This window comes from Martes martes, assembly GCF_963455335.1.
Source record: "Martes martes genome assembly, chromosome: 9".
Taxonomy (NCBI): Eukaryota; Metazoa; Chordata; class Mammalia; order Carnivora; family Mustelidae; genus Martes; species Martes martes.
In genome coordinates, this window is record NC_137896.1 from 25578269 (window position 1) to 25602343 (window position 24075).

Genomic DNA, 24075 nt, shown 5'->3' on the forward strand with positions numbered 1-24075 from the left:
CAACTTGTCCTTAATTGAGGGCACATTGCCTTGAGGACATCACCTATGAAGGGACAGTGGCTCCTGTTGGGAAATGATGGCAGGACTCGACAGGCAGTAACAACGGTAATGGCCTCACCTGGTCCCCTCGCCCCACTTGGCTCCAGCCCATAATGATTCAGGAACATAGGCTGGTATGGCCAGATCTTAATGTTTTATTTTTGTTGTTGTTTTCAAGAGGAGCTAGAAATTTGGATTTTTAAGTTGAATTTTGTCTTTCAAATATTGCTAATGCAGAGATTTTCAGAGACTTGGGTGTTGGCCAAACAATATACCTTACATAAGCCAAATTTGGCCCATACCTGATTTTGCGTCTTCAGTTTAAGTAGAATAGCATGTGCTTTCCCTAAAGTGGGGAGATGGAATTGGAAGCTAGATGTCTGTCCATAGTAGACTAGTTAAAGAAATGGATAGCTTCAGACAGTGGAATACGGTACTCTGTCATCAAGAATGAGGAAGCTCTCTAAGCATTCCCTGGGAATAAGTTCCAAGATGTAGTAAGTGAGAAAAGCAAGTGAACAGAGGAGTCTAATCCAATCATCTGTGTGCACACACTGCCTCATGGTGTCCTGTCCCCCCCTACCTGCCCCAAATACAGAAGCTGCAGGGTTGGAGAACAAGGGTGAAAGACAAGGACACATGGACCTGGCTGTTGCAGTCCCTGGGATGTGTGCCTGGCCCAGGATTCCTTTCTGAATGTTAACGCCTGCCTGTCTAGCGGGGTGGTGGCTAGGCCAAAGGAGAGCCAATCGGATTGGCTGTCCTGGAAATGAGGAGCCTGTGTCTGGGGCTGTCTGGTCTTGCATCCGTCACAAGGATGCAAGGAAGTCCCCACACTCTGGAGGCAGGAGGCCCAGAGTGGCTTGGCTTCTGGCCTTCCCAAGGCTAGATGGTTCACTTCTGGGGTTTGCCAGTACTTTTCCTTCCAAAAACCCAGCCCTTCCCTAGGCAGTCAAAATCTGTTATTTGCAACCCAAGAGCTGTCACGCAGCAGGGAGTGTTGCAACAGGTGCTACCTGGGTCCCATAGGTAGGTCCCCCATGGAGCGGTTCGCCCACAGCCTGCCCTGTGGCAATCTTAAACCAAGAGGAGGCTTAGGAATGGGGAATATGGAGAAAATGCAGAACTTTTGACTTTTCGCCCAACTCCCTACGCCATCGCCTTGCCTGCCAAGCCAAGGCTTTCTGGTTTAAAAAGCTCAGCTCCCAGGAAGATGCAGAAGGCACCTGCATCACCCAGCTGACTCAGATGAGTGCTTCTTTGCAAAGACACTTGCTAAGCAGCCCTCCCTTTCCGATCCTTACCATGTCCATCTGAGAAATGGGGATGTTCTGGCCCACTGGTTTTCAGATGGTTGGGGGAGCTCCATGAGTTCCCTGACATACCAGGTCAGGGTGTTGAAAGGAGACAAAGAAGTCCTTAAGAATCAGCCCTTCCCCAGAGCCCAGTAAACACAATCTAGTAACTGCTTGCTTTGCAAGTCAACCTTAAGACCAGTTCCCTAGTGCCTGAACCCTTCCTCCCAAGGGATCATTTTAACCTTTGAGACATCAAAGGGTCAAATCCGGGAGGACTTGGCTTCAGCCAACAGCATCCCCTGAGCCGGAGCCCAGTGTGCAGTGACTCCAAGTAAGTAAGGCCTGTGCTCATTTATTAGATGTGGTCTCTCTGGAGTAGCAGGGCTTGCCACAGCTGTTCTCGCTGGGCCCAATAGCCATGCCAATCCTACAAGGTTAAAACATGTCCAGTCCCAGGGATTAGCTGTCTCTGGGTGCAGAGGTGCCCAGGGTGGGGACCCAGAGAAGCAGAGAGCAGGCAGCAGCCTGGCCAGTCTGCAAAGCTGCCGCCAGGCCAGAGGGAGGGAGGTAAGTGCTTGGAGGTGCCACTGTGCTGGGAATGGGTGGGGAGGAGATTTGGGGCACCTCCTGGTCGGGTTGCTGTCCCTGCAGCCAGGACTAACTGGAGGCTTTCTTCTGGCTCTGAAGGGAGCGGAACAGCTGCCTCAGCTGGTTGTTCCGGTCATTGACGCAGCCTGGAAGAGAATCGGAGTGTTGGCTGGGATGGCCTTGGTAGTGGAGGCATGGGCTTGGGGGGGGGTGGCTGGGGGGGCCCTGTGCTCCCAGTACCTGGAGGGAGGGAGGAAGGGCCTACAGGAGCCGCGCAGCCCTGGATGGCCTATGGTTTGTTTGCGTACTGCCTCCACTCCGTGGCCCTCAAGCATGTCAATGACTCGCCTCCAGCTTAGTTTTCTCATCTGTAACCCAGGACACCTGCTTTCAGGAGTGGATGTAAGGCTCACCAAAAGCAAAAGGTAACATTCACTTTGGCTAACTTTGACCCAGGTGCTGAATGTGGATTCACATGTTATGCCTTCACAGGAATGATACATAAAAGAGAAACTGAGGTTCAGGAAAGTTAAATGTGCTCCAAATCACACCAAAAGTAGCAGAACTGAGACTTGTACCCAGGGTCTGTAGCACCAGAGGCCAAGCTCTTAACCAAAGCTCCACACGACCTGTCCTCTTGGCTGCACTTGCTGGACACGCATGCAAGCTGGCACAGTGCCTGGTCCGTACCAGGTGTGGCGCTAGCTTCATCCCCTTCCCCAGCCCATAGGACAGGCACAAGCGGTTAGAGATCAACTTTCCCCATAAGCAGCCCCTATGCTCCTGGAAGCGTGTCCCAGGTGGTCCCCGCTTGAGAGGCCAGCACAAGCTTCCGAGATGCCTCCTCTCCCAGCACATTGATGGTGTCACCCACTTCGTGCTTGTCCTCGCGGTGGGTCCACGAGGCAGCTCCATGGTCATTTAGTTGTGCCAGGCCCATGGGTGGTGCTCACCAATGCTGGCTGAGTGGCTAGATGGCTGTGGCCACCACTACACTGACCTGGAGGCGCCTGCCATCTTTCTGAGCAGCCCTGAGCCCCATCCCTGCCTCCTAGGCACTGACTGGTCATCAAGGCTTCAACCAGTGGGGGCCCGCTATATGTGTCCCCAGGATTTGCCAAAGTGAGTTCCACGGAACCCTAGCTTTAATCGCTTCTTTCTTAACTCCCAAAGCTTCGTGTCTAGTGCAAACCTATTCTTGGAGTTCTAGACTCATCTCTGAGTTGCCTGCTGATCTTTTCACCCAAAAACCCCTCAACTCTTCCCTAACTCGCTTTGTCCATGCTCTTCTCACCCCAACCAAGCTCGTCTTGTACTCACTACCATCCACCCAGACACTCGACTGGAGGCTTGGGAATTACTCTAGAGACTTCTAAAGCAGCAGCTGTCAACTGAGGCTACACTTTAGAGTCACCTGGGACCTCTTAAGAAGACTCATGGCCTGACCAACTGTACCTTTACCTTCAGCGGGCATTAGTATTTTTGAAAGCTCCTGCAGGCGTCCAGCAGCCAAGATGGAGAGAACCACGGTTCTGCATCTTGGCTGCTCAGACCGGGTCCAGAGACCAGCAGCATTCATATCTGAGGCAGGTGACTGGCAAAGATGGGCTACAACAATCCCTTCCATTCCTCTCTGCACGTGTCTCTGCAAAAGGTGCTTTGCGGCTCCTCTGTTTGAAGGCGGGGGCTACTTCCCGGCCCTGTGAATCTGGGGTGAAGCAGCTTTGACGGGTGGATGGCGGCAGAATGACACTATACTGCGGGGCTTCAGCCTAGGCCTCAAGAGGCTTCCCTAGGACTTCTCTCACCTTCTCGGAACCCTGAGACTACCGTGTGGGGCCCCGGACTGCTGGAGGACGAGTGGCCGCCTGGAAAGAGAGGCCCAGTGGACGGCCAGTCTCAACCACCACATGAAGCTATTCTAGGCCACTGGGTCTCAGTGAATCTGCCAGGCGCCTGCAGCCCTCTGAGCAACCCCAGGCAAGACCTGAAGGATCAGCAAATAAGACAGCGGTTGCTTTAAGCCTCTGGGTCTGGGGAGAGTTGGTTTGTTATAGAACAACAGTTAACTAATAGAGCACCACCCGGGAGCTTGTTAGAAATGTAGAATCTTAAGTCCCCACTCCAGACCTACTGATTCATAATCCGCATTTTAACAAGATTTCCAGATGATTACATGCACATCAAAGCTCGAGAGCCCTGGATAGTCATCTTCCAACAACATAATGCTGCAGACCCTAGGGAATCGGCTGGAGAAAAGCTTTTCATAAACACCCTCTCCTCCGCCTTCCTCAAGCAAATTACTTGACATCCCAGACTTCCTTACAGCTGGCATGGGCACACAACCCAGTTTGTGCCAGTAAGATGTCAGCCCCAGGAGGGCTTCCCTTTTGGAATAGAGTCAAAACTTGAAAGAAAAGCCTTGGCCCTTGGGCCTTCCTGCTTCTTTCTGCCTGGGACAAGGACACGGTGTCTGGAGTAGGAGCAGCCATCTTGCAACCATGAGGCAACAAGCTAAGTGTGGCAAAGCAGAAAGAGGAAAGTGCTGGGTCTCTGGGGGCATTTTGCATCCATTGTGTTAGCCCTGCCTGGCCTCCCCAAGACCTGTGGCTCAAGACAGATCACTCCTCTCTGTGTAACTATTAGCTGGCTCTACAGTTGGTTGTTGCCAAACTCAATCCTAAAACATACCAAACCCTAATTTAAAAAGCAAATAAACAAATTCAGGAAAATATTTACCATAAGTTTGACAGAGGGGTAATATCATCAATGTATTAATATCCAAGGCCTTTTTAAGTTTAGAAAGCAGCCCACTGAAAAATACATAAAGAATATGGACTGCTTACAAAAGAGGAAATGCAAATTGAAAAATCCAAAACTTCACCAATAATCAATGCAGTACATATAAAACGAATCAGAACTTTTTGCCTATCAGGTTGACAAAGGTTTTTTTTTTTTTTCCTTTCTTTTTTTAATTCGGAGCAGGCACATTTGTGTAATCTTTCTAGAAAGCAATTTAGTTATAATAAGTTCATCCCTCTGACCCAGTAATTCTACTTCTAGGAATCTATCCTAAAGAAACAGCCAGAAATTTCAGCTGAGCCTTATGTGAGAGGATGCTCATCACAGAATGGCATTATTTATAAAACTAAAAAATTGGAATCCTGCCAAATGCTCAATTATAAGAAATGGATTTAGTAAGTTTGGCACATATACAAGCTGAAATACTTTACAGTTGTATAGTAATTTTGCTTTTAACTGTGGTAAGGACAGGATTTTCTAGCGGCCAACCATTCAGGTTTTAGAGTAAGGGAAGCTAGGGTTCAAGTCCTGGCTCACCATTTATAACTGGGACCCTCAGCAAATTATGTAAGATCTGGAGACAATTTCCCCATTTGTAAAATGATAGAAGCTGCCTAAAAATGAAATAATGTATGTGTATATAAAATATTTAGCTCTGAATTTGTGTTTCCAGAAGAGAGGCTCTTATTAATATCATTGAATGACATGGAATATGCTATGTGGAAAAGTAGGACTCAAAACTCCAGCCCAGCACCCATTTTGTGAAAGAAAAACTGTGAATATATGCATTTTTTAAACACTGGAAGGAAATACAACAGATTGTTAGAGTTGGTTATGTCTGGATGGTTTACTTCCTTTTGGTTTTCAAATATTCTATGAGTGAATACTTTTTATAATCAGGAAAATTTTTCATTTTTTAAAAATCAAGAATAAAGTCAAGGCCTAAAGTCCTTAATTTCTTTTAACATAGTCTGGTTTTTTTCTTTTTTTGATTGTTTTCCACATAAGCCTTTTGAAATCCACCTCCTGACAGATTAATATCTCTTTCTATGTACCAGTTGGTGTTCTAGGCATATATTGAGAGTAAAAACTCTTCAATCTCCATTTTACAGATGAGGAACAGAGAGGTTACGTCCCTTGCTCAAGGTCACACAGCTGGTAAATGGTAGGTCAAATGAAAACAGTCTAACCATTGTGCCAAGCTGTCTTAGACTACCTGGCTCCTCTCCTAACCCATCCCAGTTCCCATTCCCCATCTAGCCCCACATACCAAGGTGTGTGTTGGTCACAAAGTTCCCCATCCCAGACAGGTCAGGAGCCCCCTCTTCTCTGCTGACAGGGCCATCATTCCACATGAGGTCAAAGCCTCCCACTCTCTTCTCCCTTCCTGTGAGCCTGGATGGGCAGGAGATACAAAGAGGTAAAGAAGGTGCACCTGTTGGAGGCCGGAGACCTGGGCCAGTCCCCTGCTCCCTCCCCACACCCTACTGGTGCCCAGGCTGTCAGAATTCCTTCTTTTGTCCACCCATTTCCTGGGGGCCTACACAGGTCTCAGAGTGGTCATCTCCCACGTGGTTCCCAGACTCCCACCCTTGCCCTCAGTAACATGAACCTACTTATACTTAAAATCTGCTGTCCTTCTCAGGCCATAAAATTCAGGAAAGCAGAGACTAGGTCTGTTGTGTCCTCTACTGTGTCCCCAGGGTGTGGTACATGTCCTTGCACAGTATAGGGTCTCAAATGTTTGTTGAATGAATAAGTGAAGGTAGATATAGAGGACACTTGAGGTTCTGCCTGCTTAGCACCCATTTCAGCTTCTTTCAGCCTAAGGGTACTTGGCTTTTCCTTTGAGAACCACTCCTTCTCTCACTCACATGGCTCAGGTGGGGGCTGATCCTGCCACCTGGGAGATGGGCACGAGATGTAGGTCCAGTTAATCAGAGTCACAATGATTGGTTCAGAGGTGGACATGTGACAGAATCCCCACCAATAAGAATGAGAGCCTTCAAACTTGCTGGAATAATTGGGAAAAAGCTAATGCATAGGGAAGAGACAGGGAGTGGGGAGGAAAAAAAGGAGAGAAATGGAATGAGAGAGACAGAGAGAGTGAGCCAGTGAGCAGACAGACCAACCAATATCAATGGAGCACCTGGATTCAGCCATTCCTGAAGTCCGTTCCTGGATTTTCCCATTATATACACATGGTTATAACAATATATAAACTCTTACTGAACACTTATGGTGAGCTAGGCACTTTACAATAAATAATCTTGGTAAATTAATTTAGCAATCTTGAGAGGTAAACATGATGTTTCCCATGTTATAGATGAAGAAACTGAGGCTCAGACAGGTGAAGTCCAAGGTCTCATATGGTCAAGAAGTGTGGAGGAAATCCTGCTGGGCTGAATCTTAGAAGCCTGTAGCTGGTCCTGCTCTGACCCAGAAGGGCTGAATCCTTGGACCAGGATCTAACCATGTGTGGCCATCTCAGTTTATCTACCTATAAAATGGCAGGCAGACCGAGGCCATCCTTACATGCCACTCAAGTCCTAGTGCTGTGAGTTCTCTGTCTTCCTTGCTGGGAGCCCCAGCTGTCGTGTACAGGGGTGCCTTAGCGAGGCTGCCCCCCGCCCCTCACCTGGCCTCCATGTCCACGACATGCAGGGTGTCTTCCAAGAGGCAGGTCTTGAGCTCATAGTCCTCCTGGCTGCTGGCTGTCAGGGACGGGGAGGCGTTGACCTCCAGGAGCCACCTGGGGAAGGATGGGAATGGAGGGCTTTAGGGTTATCTGGTCCATGGGGCCCCTCGAAATTTTGCGGAGAGACTACATGTGTGCGTGGGCCCAACCCTCAATTCAACCAAGATTGCTCTTTCCATTTTTCCACTAGAAGAAGGGTCTTGGCGGCTAAAACTTTTTGAAAATATTGGTCACAAACTCGAAATCCCCACAGGGGCCAGGTGGTACCTGAATGAGGCAAGCGGAGGGAGTGGAATGACCTTGCCGCCCTCCTGTTGCTCTTCTTCTTCTTTTTTTTTTTTTTAAAGATTTTTATTTATTTATTTATTTGACAGACAGAAATCACAAGTAGGCAGAGAGGCAGGCAGAGTGAGAGGAAGGGAAGCAGGCTCCCTGCTGAGCAGAGAGCCCGATTCGGGGCTCGATCCCAGGACTCTGGCGGGGCTCGATCCCAGGACTCTGGGATCATGACCTGAGCCGAAGGCAGAGGCTTTAACCCACTGAGCCACCCAGGCGCCCCCGTACTGCTCTTCTTCTTCCAATAGAGCCCTGAGCCCAAGACCTCTTTCCCAGTGAACACCTGCCTGCAGAGGGGACAGGAGCTGGGAGGGGTGGAGACTGGCACGGGCCGGCCACAGCCCCTCTGCGGGAGTGTGAGCCCAGAGTCAGCAGACCCTCTGGGTTTTCCAGAAAAGGCAAAACTCCAGACTGTTGTGTAAATGTCTCCCTGTTTTTTAAGAGATTGTCAATGTATTTAAATAAAAAATCATCTGAAGTCCAAACTCTGGGCCAAAAGCAGCCCAAGGGCCTCCAAGCTTGCAAACTCTGATTTTGTGCAACCCAGTCTTTGATGGACAGGAACCTGGGGCCCAGAGAGGGAAGAGCACACCCAGCAGGTTGGTGGCAGATGCAGCCCCCCACCCCCTGCAAGCTTGTTTCCCCAGCTCTGTCCTGCTGCAGGGGGCAGAGGAGAGACCCGCTGGCCCCAGAGCCCTGTTTCTCTCGAAGCTGCATCTGACGTAGGCCTCATTCTAGGGTTCTAACTCCTGCCTCTGAGAGCCTGTCCATACCGTACAGACCCTGGTGAGGCGGCTGGCTCCAGGAGCCTCAGTGCTGGCCCAGAAATGATGACCCAGGGTCTGGCTCTGCCCTTGACTTACTGCATGGCCTCAAGCACCTGAACAACCCCATTGGGCTCCTGGGTACTTTTGTATCACATAAAGGCCATCGCTATGGTCCCTGGCACCTCAGGCTCGTTTCCTCATCAGTTCAACTCCCTCCGTGGGCACTGTGGGAGGGCACCAAATTCTTGGCAGGAAGTGACATGGTAATTGTTCCCTTATGTGACACTTTGTATCCTGAAAACAGCAGGGCTTACAGAGAAGTTTCTTGCCCAGTACTAGGGAAGGATCCCTGACTCAGCAGATGTTCTGGAAAGGTCTGTCGTGCCAGGCATGGGGTTCAGTGCTCTATAAACAGTACATCAGTCATTCCTCATACTAATGCTATAAGCACAATGCCCATTTTAGAGATGGGCAGACTGAGACACACCACAAGGAAGTGGCAGAGATCAAACCCTGGTATGGCATGTGTACCACATCTGCCCCCTCTGGGCCGCCAGGCTACCCACTTACGGCTTGAGGGTCTGGTCTATGAGGATGTCATAGCCGTACAGCTCAAAGCAGTGCTTGTCACTGATGATCACCTTCTGCACGCTCTGCAGGCTCTTGACAAAGATGTTGTCCATATCGCTGAAGAGCGTCTCCACCGCCTCGGGCCCGTGCTTGGACGCGAGGTACTGACGGAAGCGCTGGAGCATCCACTTGCAGCCCTGGGGCCCCAAGTGCCCGGGTCGGGGGGCGGGGGGAGGGCAAAGGAGCCTCAATTAACCAGGACCCTGCCTGCTGGGACTCTCAAACATTCCCTCTTATGAGGCAAAACTACGGCATGCTGGGCCGGGGAGCGGGGAGGGGGTGCCTGCCCAGGGCCCATGCCTCCAGGGTACCCAGGACCCCATAAGTCATTGCCCAAACACCCTGCATGGGCTTCTTCCCTGGGCCTACCTTCCTGGGGACAGACTGCGCTGACTATGTGTGTGCCCAAGGCCCAAAGATGAGCAACAGGTTACTGCTTTGGGGAAAATGGGAGTGTGTGCATGCAGGTGACCCCACTGTGCGGGATGGAGCTGGGGAGGGAAAGGAAGGGAGTGGGTATGAGCTGGGGGGCAGTTCTCCCTGTGCCCCACTGTTCTGGCTCTTAACTCTGGGAAGTCTGAGAATTCTAAATTTGAACCTCGCCTTGCAGGTTACTAGACAGATAGATGGATGGGTGGATGATAGGTAGATAGATGACAGATAGGGAGATGGAGAGATGGAAAGATAGACGGGAATACACTTGTCAAGGTAGGAGGGTAGAACACATTTTGTTTTAAGGTGTGTTTCTTTGAGTCGTAAATTAACTATTTAAACACGTGATGTGGGGGTCTCCATCCATACTCCTGCCCTGAGCCCTGCAAGTGGGAAGGGTGGTCCTGACCTCACTGGTGAACTATGAGCCCAACATAGGCCTGTCCCGGGCTCCTTGGCACTCCACCTCCCTACCCCAACCCGGTCCCAAAAGGCTGGACTTGGAGGGCAGAAGCCCGGCTTCCTCACCTTCTTGGGGTGGTAGTCAGGAGATGTCTTCTGCACAGCAACATTGGTGAGGTGAACATCTAGGAGAGGTTGGTGGTCAAGGACTCGTGTGAACAAGACGGACAAACCCTGTCCCATGTCCCACGCCAGAGACCAAACAAAGACTTGTTCTTGGCCATTGAAGAGGAAGGCTACCAAACAGCCCAGACAGCACCGAAGTGGGCCTTGGAATCAGATGGGTCTGGGTTCAAATACCGCCAGCATCTTTGCTGGATGCCATCCCTGAACAAGTCACTTAACCTCTGAACAAGTCGGGTACGTAGGTGGAGAAAGCGAGAGAGAGTAAGCAAACCATCGAAACCAATCTGTAGAGAAGTGGAACTGATTCGTTATGAAATCTTTCAGCAGGAAATTTTTTTTTTAGCTTAGAAATGACAATAGAAGGGAGCCTGGGTGGCTCAGTTGGTTAAGCGACTGCCTCAGATCATGATCCCGGAGTCCTGGGATGGAGTCCCACATCAGGCTTCCAGCTCCATGGGGAGTCTGCTTCTCCCTCTGACCTCCCCTCTCATGCTCTCTCACTCACTCTCTCTCTCAAATAAATAAATAAAATCTTTAAAAAAAAAAAGAAAAGAAATGACAATAGAAATCAAGAGGAAGTCAGTGGATGGGTCAACTATGTAAACATAAAAATAATCAGATTACCAAGGCAAGAATGAAAAGCAAGCATGACTAGAGACAAGATTTGTAGCAACTATGACAGGCTAATGTTTTTTGTCACAAGAAAATCCCACATAAATTGTTAACAATAAAAATTTATGGCCCTAAAAGATGAGTAGATAGAGGGATACGAACACACCAGAGGAGACATAACTGGCAAAAGACCATCTGGGAAAATGCCTAAAGTTTCCAGTAGTAAAAGATACCCAATTTTAAAGGCATGTAAATGGGACAAAAATACAATTGGAAGAAATGCAAATTTTAAGAAAAAACCCCTGCTTCCCCATTAAGTCGGTTACCTATGTATTAACCTTTTTATTTGGAAAAACTCAAAACTCACAGAATCATTGCAAGTATAATGAATGCCCACATATACTTCACCTATATGTGCCAGTTGTTTCAGAAATGTCTTTTTTTTTTTTAAGATTTTATTTATTTATTTGACAGAGAGAGACACAGTGAGAGAGAGAACACAAGCAAGGGGAGTGGGAGAGGGAGAAGCAGGCTTCCCTCTGAGCAGGGAGCCCGATCCCAGGAGCCTGGGATTACGACCTGAGCCGAAGGCAGATGCTTAACGACTGAGCCATCCAGGCGCCCCTGGAAATGTCTTTTTAAAATGGTTGTCTTCAGAACTGGAGAGCAGGGATAAAAAGGGCCTTGTCAATGGAAGAGTAAAAATACAAAAGAACCTTCTGGAAAAGAATCTAGCCATAAGCCCTTGACCCAACAGTTACACTTCTGCAATGTCACCTGAAGGAAAAATTTTAAATATAGTAAAAGATTTATGAAAAGTATGTTTCTTGGTGACATTCTATATAATTGGAGGAAACTGAATATTTCCAAATGCCTGTAGCGTGGAGGATTAGTAAACCAGTAAATCGACTCCGTGGAATATTTTATAACTAATGAAAAATGTCTACAAGGAAAATACTGACATGTTTAGTGAAAAAAAGTTATGTTTATATGGTGAGATCACTCCTTCATAAACTACAAACAACAACAACAAAAAACCATACAAATGAACCTGGGAAGAAATACATTGGAAGAGTAAGTAGTTGTCTGTGGAAAACGTGACTAGAGAAGGCTTTTCTCCTTGCCCCCCTCCACCCCTTTTTGTACATTTCCCGAATTTTCTGATTTGTCTTTAAAAAGCTATACTACTTGTATTGCGAAAGCTATACTCTTTAAACGTTTTATTATTTTTATTATTAAAGAACTATATAATGGTTGTAAAAATAATACAGGAAAACATGTGAAGTTGGAAATAAAAGTTCCTGACCTGATCCTAATCCTCCATGGTTTTCAGAATTAATAAATTAGTGAATATCCTTTCTTACTTTCTTCTAGACAGAAACATCCTTCCGTAAAAGCCAAATCAGGATCATAAACCTACCGGTTCTATCCCTGCGTGTTGTTACTCACTTAATAGTCTATTTTGGATGCCCTACCAAGACAGTTCAATTGACCTCATTGTAACAATTACATACAGATGCTTTAGCATTCCTTTTACCATTCCTTAAGGGCATTTTAACTTATTTCTATTTATTACTACAGTGTTGAGGTGGTTATTTTTGTATTTTGTGTGTGTATGTATATATATGCATATATATATGCACATATATATAATATGCATATAATATTGGAATAACTGTGTATGAACTATATATAAAAATGTAAATATATATATTTAAGGTCAGGTTAAAATAGGTCTTATTATTTTGAGATCCAAAGTTGCTTTATTATTTTATTTTATCTTTTTAAAAGAGGTATTTATTTATTTGAGAGAGAGAGAGAGAGAGCAGCAGGGAGCGGCCCAAGTGGACTCTGTGCTAAGTGTGTAGCCTGACGTTGGGCTCAATCCCATGACCTGAGATCACGACCTGAGCTGAAACCAAGCGTCAGTCACTTAACTGCCTGAGCCACCCAGGTGCCCCCAAAGTTGCTTCATTGTTTTAAAAGCTGGGCGTGTAATAGAAGCAAATGTGGCAAAATATTAACATCTGTCAAATCTGGATGATGGGTGTCTGGATTTCTTGGAGAGTCTTTTCTTCATTTTTCTATATGTTTTAAATATTTTAACATTTAAAAATTAAAAACAATGAAAAGACATTGTGGAAAATAATGTGTGTTCACTCACTGCACAAACAGCAAAACTCGTTCACTAGAAAGCAGTCCTGGAGGAGGCTGGGATTTGCTTATTAAGGCCCCACGGCCCCAGAGATACACAAACACTTATAAACAGGGGAGAGCAGTTGGCTAACGTGTGCTGAGCACACATGCTGGGCTCGGCACTGTCCTAAGTGCTTTACGTGCATGATTTAATCTTAACCAAACACATGGAGTCCAAAAAATGAACCTAAAATAGAAGTTAACTTGGATATGATAAATGCTTGTTGGAATTACAAAATGAAACAAACATTCTAGAAATGCTGAAGTTGGAAAGATAGGGGGGAAATTCTTAGGAAATTGCCAGGAGGGCCCACTCCCATTCCAGCATGTGGGCAACGTACAGACAGTAGCTCAGACAGACCCGTAATCGAGAGACAAAACTAAGGCGAGAGGCGGGAATTGGCTAGAAGCATTGGCTAGAAGCATTGGCTGGGCTGCCCACGCCAAGAGCTTAGCACACCCAACACCTTCCATTCCTTCTCTCCCACATGCAGGTAACCTAGTTTCATCTCCGTTTTTGTACTGTCAACCTCTTTTCTTCTGATGCCCACATCTAAAAATTTTGGAAATATTATTTTTAATATCAATATTTTAATATTCTAATAATACACTTTCATGCTTCAAAAGTCAAAAGGCTCCAAAATGTGTATGAGGACCTATCTCCTTCCCCACACCTGTCTCCACCTGCCCAAGTCCCCTCCCAAAGGCAACTTCTGTTTACAATTTCTTGTACTTCATTCCAGAGATCTGTGCGCAGATACACACAGAGAGATATGATCTGTCACATGAATGGAAGCATACTTTTGAATTCTATACTTTGTTTTTTCCAGTTGACAACATACCGCCGAGATTATTTCATATTTCATAAAGCATGCCCCCCATTCCTTTGTAACAGCCGCATAATATCCCACCGTGTAAATGAGCTATTCGTTTTATTTCTTATTGGTTTTTTTGTTTTGTTTTGTTTTTGTTTGTTTTGCTCTCACGAACAAGACTGTGCAGTGCATAACCGTTCAACCTCTCTCTTCCCATACTGAGTACACGTGGAACGTAAATTCCCCGAAGGAAATGGCTAGGTCAGAGCACAGGTGTTTCTGCCTTTTGACAGACATTCGTCAGATTGCCTCCAAAGTGGTTGTACCAATTTCTACTCCACCAGCAACACGTGTGTTCCCCAGCCTCACCAGCATAGCGTGTTACCCAATTTTCGGTCTCTGCCAGTGCAATGGGTGAAAAGGGCATCGTGTTTGAGTGAACACGTGAGTCAATGACTAAAGCACCTGAAAGGTTGCATACTTTCTCCAAAAGGGCTCAGACTCTCCCATCCAAGGACTATGAACCAGTGCAGATGGCGGGCACACCACCCAAACGATGGTCAAGCAGAGCAGTTTGGGGAGAGATGCTCTGAGCAGATCAGGGCCACTCTCCTGGGATCACTAGGGGCTCCCCCACCCCCAAAAGACTGTCAGGGCCCAGAGGAAGAGACAAGACCCTATCTGCTGTGGCCAGACCACAGCTTGGGGTTCTGTGGGATGAATAAATTCTCCCTGAGCAGCTGGGGGATGGGAAAGGGGCAGGGTGCAGGAGGGATGGGTAGACAGCGATCCCAGGATACATTGGTCATCAATGCTGCTCAAGGTGAAGCGGGTGTTGGAGAATCGGGCAAAGCCATCCCGGTACAGCCAGGCCCGAAGCGGGATGTACTGCATCCAGGAGGGAAAGGAGGGACAAGCAGGGGAAGGGGTGAATAGGAGCTCTTTTGCTCCGAGCTTTTGCACCTGCTCTTTCCCCCACCTGGAGTTCCCTTCCTCCCTTCCCGCATCACTCCTTAAGAATCTGCTCCAAAGGGGCACCTGGGTGGCTCAGTGGGTTAAGCCTCTGCCTTCGGCTCAGGTCATGGTCTCAGGGTCCTGGGATCGAGCCTCACATCGGGCTCTCCGCTCAGCGGAGAGCCTGCTTCCCCCCTCTCTCTGCCTCTCTGCCTGCCTCTCTGCCTACTTGTGATCTCTGTCTGTCAAATAAATAAACAAAATCTTTAAAAAATAAAAAATAATAAAAAAAAAGAATCTGCTCCAAAGTCAGCCTCCTCTGATTCTATCCCCTCCCTCCCTGGTGCTGGGAGTAGGAAGAAGATGCAGAAGGGAACAGAATGAACAGGTCTCTTCTCTGCTCCATCACTGCAGGCAGTACCCCAGCTCAGGGTGTGTCCCTATTCCCCACCAGACGGTAAGCTCCAGGAGCACAGGGGCTGGGCCTGCCTCCTACAGCCCTATATCCTATGTCTGCATACACTGGCATACCATGAAGGTTTGAATGCTGTTGAATGAGTGGGTGGGGGGAGGGAGCATAGCAACTCCTCGTTTGAGAGCAGGCTCCAGGGTTAGGCTGTCTGGATTCAAACCCCAACTCTGACAGTCACCAGTGTAACCTTGGGTAAGTCACTCAACCCCCCTGTATCTGTTTCTTCATCTGTAAAATGAAGATAATAATAGAACTGACCTCTCTGGCCATTGGAAGGACCGAATGAAATACCAGGGCTTGGTACTTAGTAGGTGCTCAGTAAAAGTTAGCTGTGATGACCATGGATGGTTGAGTGAATAAAGAACAGTTAGAGGGCAAATCCAGACCCCGGGATGGCAAAGTGGGATCTGTTTATCTACCCTCCCTCTTATCCTCAGATGCCCCCTGGGCTCTCCCAGGCAGGCAAAATCAGACAAGCTCACATAAGTGCCCCCCAGAATGGCTTCTGACTCCTGTCTCCCAGTCCAGCTGTTCCTTACCTGTGGCTGGAGGAGGGGACCCTCTTAGCTACTCACCGACATCACCAGCACATAGACACGTAGGTCAAACTTGCGGCCTGTGAGGCAAGGAAAGAATTCATGCAACAAATACCAACTGTGTGCCTGGCAGCGTGCTAGGTTTGTGGGTTATAATGATGGACAGACAGAGGTGAACGCCAATAAAAGCACACGAGGTACAAGGAGAGGGTGACTGGCAGGGAAAGGCCGGATGCCTGAGTGGCTCTGTTAGGCCTCTGCCTTTGGCACAGGTCACAATCTTGGGGTCTTGGGATGGAGCCCAGCCTCAGGCCCCCTGCTAAGCTAGGAGCCCGCTTCCCTCTCTCCCTCTGCCCCTCCCCGGAACCCCTCCCAGCTCATACTGTCTCTCACTATCTCTATCTCTCTCAAATAAAGAAAGATTTGTTTTTGTAAAAAAGCCAAAAAGATCTCTTTTTTCTTTTTCTTTTTTTCTTTTTTTGTTTTTAAGATTTTACCCACTTATTTGTCAGAGAGAGAGAACACAAGCAGGGAGAGTGGCAGGCAGAGGGAGAGGTAGAAGCAGGCTCCCCACTGAACAAGGAGCCCAATGCGGGACTCTATCCCAGGACCCCAGGATCTTGACCCACACCGAAGGCAGAGGCTCAACTGACTGAGCCACCCAGGTGTCCCATCAAATAAATAAACAAGGGGTGCCTGGGTGACTCAGTGGGTTAAGCCTCTGCCTTCAGCTCAGGTCATGATCTCAGGGTCCTGGGATCGAGCCCCGCATCGGGCTCTCTGCTCTGAAGGGAGCATGCTTCTCCATCTCTCTCCCCCTGCCTCTCTGCCTACTTGTGATCTCCTCTGTCAAATAAACAAATAAAATCTTTTTAAAAATAAATAAATAAATAAATAAACAAAATCTTAAGAAATGCTGGGGAAATGCTGAAGAGATGGGATTAAGGAGGTTTCATGGAGAAGTGGTGACCTAGAGGAAGAAAGGTCCCCTCCTAGCCCAGAGGGGTGGACCGTGGGCCTTGGGGCAGGAGGCCCGGAGGGGGCAGAGTGGACAAGACAGACGAGGTTAGTGAGGTCAGCAGGGGCCAGCTCGTGTGCAGTTTTTGGATTTTGTTTTGCCAACCATGGGAAGCCCCTGAAGGGAGTCTTGTCCCCCCGCTACTGTGTTGGAGTATAGCACAGGGGACCAGAGCAGCAGTGGGCACCAGTGAGGACAGGAGGGGACAGTGGCCAGAACCGGGATGGAGGTGGTCAGACGGATTCAAGAGCTGTGTGGGAGCCTGATGGAGGTCAGAGTGGGGAGAAGAAGAGACCGACATACCCAGAATGGTCTCCGACTTCTGGCTTAGCAACCAGGGCTGGAGGGGCTGGGGACATGGGGACGCTGGGAAATGAGCTGCATGGCAGGGTGAGGGCGAGGTTGGATTTCATGCTTGCTGTTGGGTTGAGTTGCTGGGAGCTGCCCACGGGGGCATGCCACAGGCCGTGGGACATCAGGATCCGGGGTGTCAGGGTGATGTCTCAGCTAGAGACAGAAAGCTGGGGTCTCTGGCATCTGGGGGGGAGGTGTTTAAAGCCATGAGAAAGGATGGGGTCACCGGAGGAGGGAGGGGAAGATGTTGCCTGGAGAGGTGAGAGCGACCACACAGCTCCGACGCTGTTCTGGGCAGAGGCTGACATCTCACCTCCTATCAGGTAGGGGTTTTCGATATAGCGCTGAGCCACGTAGTTCTCCACAGGGATCTCATCCTTCTGGTCATCAGAACTTCTTGCATCCTAGTTGTGATAATAACTATTATTAACATTTATGGAACATTCCCTGTGTAGGAGGCTTTGTGTTAGGTACTCTCCTCGGGGCATATCAATCCCTACCAGAGAAGTACTCATGCTATCCCCGGTTTATAGATGAAAACCTGAAGAACAGAGAGGGGGAGTGCCTTGCCCAAGGTCACATAGCCATGCAGTGGTAGACCAGTAGGCTGGGCCCAGAGCCTTGGCATTTAACCTCCAGACCTTTGCCATCCATTTATATTTAAAAGATTAAAAGTAAGTGAAATTAAGTACTCCCACATGGATGAACCTTGAGGACATTATGTTAAGTGAAATAAGCCAGACACAAAGGACAAATGCTGTTTGAGTCCCCTTAGAGGAGGTCCCTAGTGTGGTCAGATCCACAGAGGTGGAAAGTAGAAGGGTGGCTGCCAGGGGCTAGGGTGGGGAGGAGAAATAGGGAGTTGGTGCTTCTTGAGGACAGTTCTGAAAGTAGATGAAAGTGTTCTAGAGGTGAATGGTGGTGACAGTTGTGCAACAATGTTAATATAATTTATGCCACTAAATTTTACACTGAAAAGTAGTCCAAATGGTAAATTTTACGTATATCAAAGAAAGAAAGGGAAAGAAGTTTAAAATTTAGCCCTCAGGCACCTGGATGGCTCAGTGGATTGGGCCACTGCCTTCAGCTCAGGTCATGATCTCAGGGTCCTTGGATCAAGCCCAGAGTCAGGCTCTCTGCTTGGTGGGGAGCCTGCTTCCCACCCCACTCTGCCTACTTGTGATCTCTCTCTCTGTCAAATAAATAAATAAAAACTTAAAAAAAAAAAATCCAGCCCTCAAGCGCCACCAGCTTTTCATGTGCTCAATGTCAGCACCATGGCTAGTGGTCTCCATGCTGGGGAAAACACAGACACACCCCTTCCCCTGCTCTGTAGAAGGCTCCATGGGTCAGCGCTGCCTGTAGCACCACACAGATGCCCAAGGACATTCCTGTCCCTTCTCTCCCTACAAGTTGTCTCCCTGCCAGCCCAGCTCAGGAATACAGCAACGCCTTCTCTCCCTGCTGCGGGGCACCTTACCGTCTGCAAAGCCCTTTCTCACCCACTGCCCCCCTTCACAGTAACCTTGTGAGGAAACTGAGGCCCAAAAGCAAGTGTCACACACTTAGTGAGGTCATACGACAGCCCACTGGCAGGGAGCCCCTGGAAGTCAGGGTTCCTGGCCCCCAGGGCAGAATTTCCTACACTTACTATCACCCCCACCCCAAGGTAACCGGGCCTTCCATTCCTGGGCACGGGACCACCCCCTACCTGTACTCACATGGCTTCCAGAAGGATTGACAGTGCTGCGGGCTGGCGGGGCTTCTAAGCTAGTGAGCTTCTTTCCTGCGGTACCCTGCCGGTTTCGTGGGAGGAATCAGGAGACGCAGGGGAGGGGGAAATTCATTGACTGAGTACCAGCTCATGAGGCAGGTGCTGGTTGTGTAGGAGGTCATCCTGCTCTTCTCGCTCGCCCTGCACTGTTAGCCTCTCTAAGGTTCAGAGGGGTTCAGCAATTTTCCCAAGACCACAGAGCTGCGGAGTGGCTGAGATAGCACTGGACCCAGGATTTCTGCTAACACCACATCTGGGGTAGGGTTGGCGTGGTGGGGAGGGAGGGAGCTACCTCAGGCTCAGCCTAGGATCTGCAGGAAGAGTTGGCCAAACTCTCCCTGGCCAGGGGAGCAGGAGGCCTGGGTACAGAAGCCATGTTCTCAGGTTTTAGTCATATTAACTCATTGTGTCCTCGGCAGGTCCTATTACTACTATCCCCTATTTCCCTGGGCACAGACAGGTGAAGCATCTTACCCAAGGTCACACAGCTATTAAGGGGCAAAATCAAGATTTAAACCCAGGCAGTCTGGCTTCGGAGACCCCCTTCCCAGGGGTCTACTCCAGAGCCTCCCTGCCAGCCCTCCAAGCTTTGAAAGAAGGAAGGAAGGGGGGCCCCCTCATTGCAGCAAGGGGAGAGGGAGGTTTCGGGTTCAAGGGGGAGAGGTAAGCTCACCTTTCTCCAGTCCATGATGTCCTTCAGCCTCCGGAAGAGGAAGATGCCCTTCCCCTGCGAGCGGGCTACCTGGGTTGGGGGGTAGGACAGAGAGGGCGGCTCTCAGCTCCGTGTGGCTCCTTGTTGGCCGGAGTGCCTGGGGCACCTCCCCACCATTTCTTCGTCTCTGCCTTTCCCATGGGCTTCCAGCTCTCCCCAGAGGAATGGCCCAGCCCAGCACCATGGGGCCTGGCCACAGAGAAGGCTCTAAGCCTGGCACGAGGGAGAGGAAGTGGGGAGGAGACAGAGGCCCACTTTGCTCACAAAGGCATACAGTGGCATGAATAATACAAAAGAGCAGACAATTAAAAAACCATTTCTAACAGTCTTGGGAACACATCATCCAATTCTTTTTTTGGAAATCAATTTGCCTTCCTAATTAGGTTTTGCTTCAACTAATACTGATCAGTCTGCCTTTACTGAATCCCAGCATGGATAATTCATAAGCTTCACAGAGTCTAGGGGCTGGAAACATCTTTCATATCATGCAGAGCAGTCAGCACCAAAGGCATTACTCCCTCCGTGAAATTCCTCTATGATGGTCACCTGCCTGGCCTTGCCTGACCACAGTGCTGGGGAGCTCACTACCCTCCCCCACCTCCTGCCGCAGCCCATCTGTTGCAGGACAGCACTATTCAGCAGTCATCCAAAGGCATATACTAGGTGACTACTGTGTGCTGGGCATGATACTCTCACAGTGACCTAGACCTCACGGAACTTTCATAGCCTAACCTCTGTTGAGCTCAGATTTGCCAGCCTGGCTCTGGCCCATAGGGCCTCCCAAAACAAATCTGATCCCTGGGCCCCAGAACAGCCCTTTGATCATCTGTAGCCACGAGCAGGTCCCCCCGAGTCGCTGCACCCAGAGAATGCAAACTCTCTTTTCCCTCTGTTCTCCTCTGAGCACGGCCCAGGTGGCCAGTGTGAGGTTCTCAGTACAATGTAGGGGCAGGTGGAGTGGTTGGGTACAACTGTCCAGGTTGCTCACTGCGTGAAGGGCTCCCAGTCCTGGGAGCAGTGGGAACCCAAACCCAGCCCTGCTATGCCGGCAGCACGGCATGCCTGATTCCGGGTTGTGGACACCCAGAAGACAGGGTGCCCACAGGCTATGGAGGACTGCTAGTGGCTCAGGGGATGTCTCCTGGGCACGGTTATTTTGGAAAGCCCCTTCTCAGTGAGCATAAGGGCTCCCAACAGCTCATGGCCAGGCAAAAGACTTAAATTCACTTCACAGAAGAAGCTCACCCAGTGTAAACAATGAAAAGTCACTCAACTTCATTAGTCTCATGGAAATGCACATGAAAATCCCAAGAAGATACCATTCCATGTTCCTTGAGTCAAACAGAGAAAGACAATTATCATATAGTTTCACTTATTTGTGGAACATAAGGAATAGCATGGAGGACATTAGGAGAAGGAAGGGGGAGATGAAGGGTGGGAAATCAGAGGGGGAGATGAACTATCAGATACTGTGGATTCCAAGAAACAAACTGAGGGTTTTAGAGGGGAGGGAGGTGGGGGGACGGGTGAGCCCGGTGATGGGTTTGAAAGAGGGCACGGATAGCACAGAGCACTGGGTGTTACACCCAAACAATGAACCATGGAACATGACATCAAAAACTGATGGTGTACTGTATGTTGACTAACATAATATAATTTTAAAAATTATATTGAGGGCACCTAGGTGGCTCGGGGCATTAAGCCTCTGCCTTCAGCTCAGGTCATGATCTCAGGGTCCTAGGATTGAGCCCCGCATCGGGCTCTCTGCACAGGGAGCCTGCTTCCCTGTCTCTCTCTCTGCCTGCCTTTGTCAACTTGTGATCTCTCTCTGTCAAATAAATAAATAAAAATCTTTTTAAAATATTTAAAAAAACATAAGGAAACTCAAAAAAATTAAATTAAATTAAAAACAAACAGCGGGGTGCCTGGGTGGCTCAGTCGGGTGAGCATCTGACTCTCGGTTTTGGCTCAGGCCACCGTCTCGTGGTAGTGAGATCCAGCCTCACGCCAGGCTCTGCGCTCAGTGTGGAGTCTGCTTCAGATTCTTTCTCCCTCTCTCTGCCCCTCCCTGATCTCTCTCTCTCTAAAATGAAGACATGAAATCTTTTTTTAAAGATTAAAACAATGTTGGGACACCTGGGTGGCTCAGTTGGTTAAGCGGCTGCCTTCGGCTCAGGTCATGATCCCAGGGTACTGGGATCGAGTCCCACATCGGGCTCCTTGCTCAGCAGGAAGCCTGCTTCTCCCTCTGCCTCTGCCTGCCTCTCTGTCTGCCTGTGCTCACTCTCTCTGACAAATAAATAAAATCTTTAAAGATTAAAACAATGAAAAACGAACAGTAGCAAGTGTCAGTGAGGCTGTGGGGAGACCGGCCCTCACAGCTGCCGGTGGGAGAGTGCACATCATTGGAAACCGGACAGCATCCATGAAAGCTGAACCCAGGCCCCCGCTCTGGCCCAGAAGGTCCTCTCCTAGGCCCCTGCACGGCAGGAACGCGTGCACCTGGGCACCCACGGGCACGCGCAGGAATGTCCACGGCAGCACGAGTCCCAACAGCTCCAATCTTGAGACTCCCAGGTGGGTAAAGAGTCACGCAGCGTAACAGGACACAGCAATGACAACAACCAGCGTGCAGTCACCCACGTCAGTCGGGATGAATGGTGTGAACACAACGTTGATGGAGAGAGACCAGACATACCTCATGTTTCCCAGGATATAAAATACAAAGGCATCTATGCTGTTGGGGCCTGGAGGGGTAGCGAGGGGGAGAGGGTCTCGGGGGAGCTGCTGAGGGGCTGGTGACTTTGCTCGGTCTATGGCCACAGAGCTCGTGTGTGCAACTCGTGAAAATTTACCAAGCTGTGCCCCCATAACTCGCGCATATTTTTTTGCTGAACTTCAGGGGAGAGGTTTTATTAAGTCTCCTGCCTTTTGATCTAGGAGCCCCCCCCACCCACCTTCATGGGCTGCATTCCCTACAGTCATTCCCTTCCTTCTCTCTGGCCAGCAGAGCCCACCTCTCACATGGAGGCTGGAGAGACCACACACCTGTTCTCTCAGCCTCCCTTGCAGCCGTCGGGAACCCTGTGACTGGTTCTGGCCAATGAGACCTACAGAGACATCCGCTTGGGGCTTTGGGGCTTCTAAGAATGACTTTCTTCCTTAAAGATATCCTTAAAAATATAAAAAAATATATAACCCTTCCTTAAAAAGATCAGCGTCAAGGAGGAGGAGGAGGAGAGGAGGGAGTGAGGGGGAGACAAAGAGATGCCTGGCTCTTTTCCTTCTTTCTTTGAATGCTGTAGTCTGAGGTGGTGAGGCTCACAGCTGTCACACATGGTGTGACACGGTGACACGTCTGATGGCAGAAAGCCAATACACAGAGGCTGCAGAGTGATCAGACAGGTAAGAAAGATAAGGAGCCTGGGCTTTGAATGGCATCATTGAGCCCATCCCTAAGCCTGGAACTTCCTACCTCTGGCTTTCTTGTTAGATGAGGTAATAAAATGCCTTTATTGTTTAAAGCATTGTCAGTATGTTAGCAAACATGCCTGTTCCAAGAGCTGCCTTCCTAAGGGAACCATCCTCAACAGGGAAATAAACTTCCTGCTTGGTCATATATCAAGGTTGTTAAGACTGGAAATCACCTACTATCTAGCTCCAGCAGATTGTAGTTTGCAAAAACAGTCCCAAAAATATTTCCAGTCCCATATGTTTTTCCAGAACCTTGCTACCCCCACCCTCTGACAAGAGGTGAAGTCGATGTGCCCTCCCCTTGAATCTGGGCAAGCATTTAGGACTGTCTCTACTGATCGCATATGGCAGGAGAGACGTTGCGTGGATTCCAAGGCTGGGACATCAAGGCAATATAGCTTTCTCCTGGGGGATGGTTGCCCTTGGAAACTAGCCACCATGCTGGGAGGAAGCTCAGGTCATATGGAGAGGCCCGCACAGAGGGCAACTGAGTCTTCCAGCCCTCCACCCTGGCTGAGCTCCCAGCCAGCAGCCCGCACCGACTTGCCAGCCGAGGAGTGAGCCAGCTTGGAAGCGAATCCTTCAGCCCTCGAGGGAGCCATCCCAGCACACGTTGGAGCAGCCAGGAGCCTTCCCTGTCAAGCGCTCCCCAAAGCGGAGGCTCAGGAGCTAAATAAGACATGACTTTCATTTCGAGCCACTGAGTTCTGGGGTGCAGCCATTGAACCCGAGCACTAACGTTGGGGGAATGGTTTATAACAACTGCGGCTGTTTCCTACGCGCCCAGCACCAAGATTTCCGTACCTTAACCTCGCTTAAGCTTTTCCAAAAAATCCTCTATGTAGGCATTACTGCTATCCCCATTCTGCAGCCAAGGAAACCAAGCAACAAGGCCAAGCACTCTGTTCAAGGTTACCCAACCAGCAGGTGACAAACCTAAGTAGTGAAATCTGCTTCACAAGCCCGAGGCTCACGCACCG

At 49.1% G+C, this 24075-nt stretch overlaps 1 protein-coding gene across 1 annotated transcript in view; it reads right to left on the minus strand.

Annotated features, from left to right (window-relative positions):
- Positions 1-1994: 1994 nt before the first annotated feature.
- Positions 1995-24075, minus strand: part of TTLL9 (tubulin tyrosine ligase like 9) — a gene marked incomplete at both ends in the record, with an annotated part of 40854 nt that continues 18773 nt past the window's right edge. Inside the window, 10 exons of the mRNA XM_080814450.1 lie at positions 1995-2071; positions 5998-6122; positions 7366-7479; positions 9099-9295; positions 10119-10177; positions 14602-14689; positions 15803-15843; positions 17449-17539; positions 18857-18931; positions 19583-19651. Coding sequence (XP_080670576.1) covers positions 1995-2071; positions 5998-6122; positions 7366-7479; positions 9099-9295; positions 10119-10177; positions 14602-14689; positions 15803-15843; positions 17449-17539; positions 18857-18931; positions 19583-19651 — 936 coding nt within the window. The remainder of the gene's footprint in view (positions 2072-5997; positions 6123-7365; positions 7480-9098; positions 9296-10118; positions 10178-14601; positions 14690-15802; positions 15844-17448; positions 17540-18856; positions 18932-19582; positions 19652-24075) is intronic.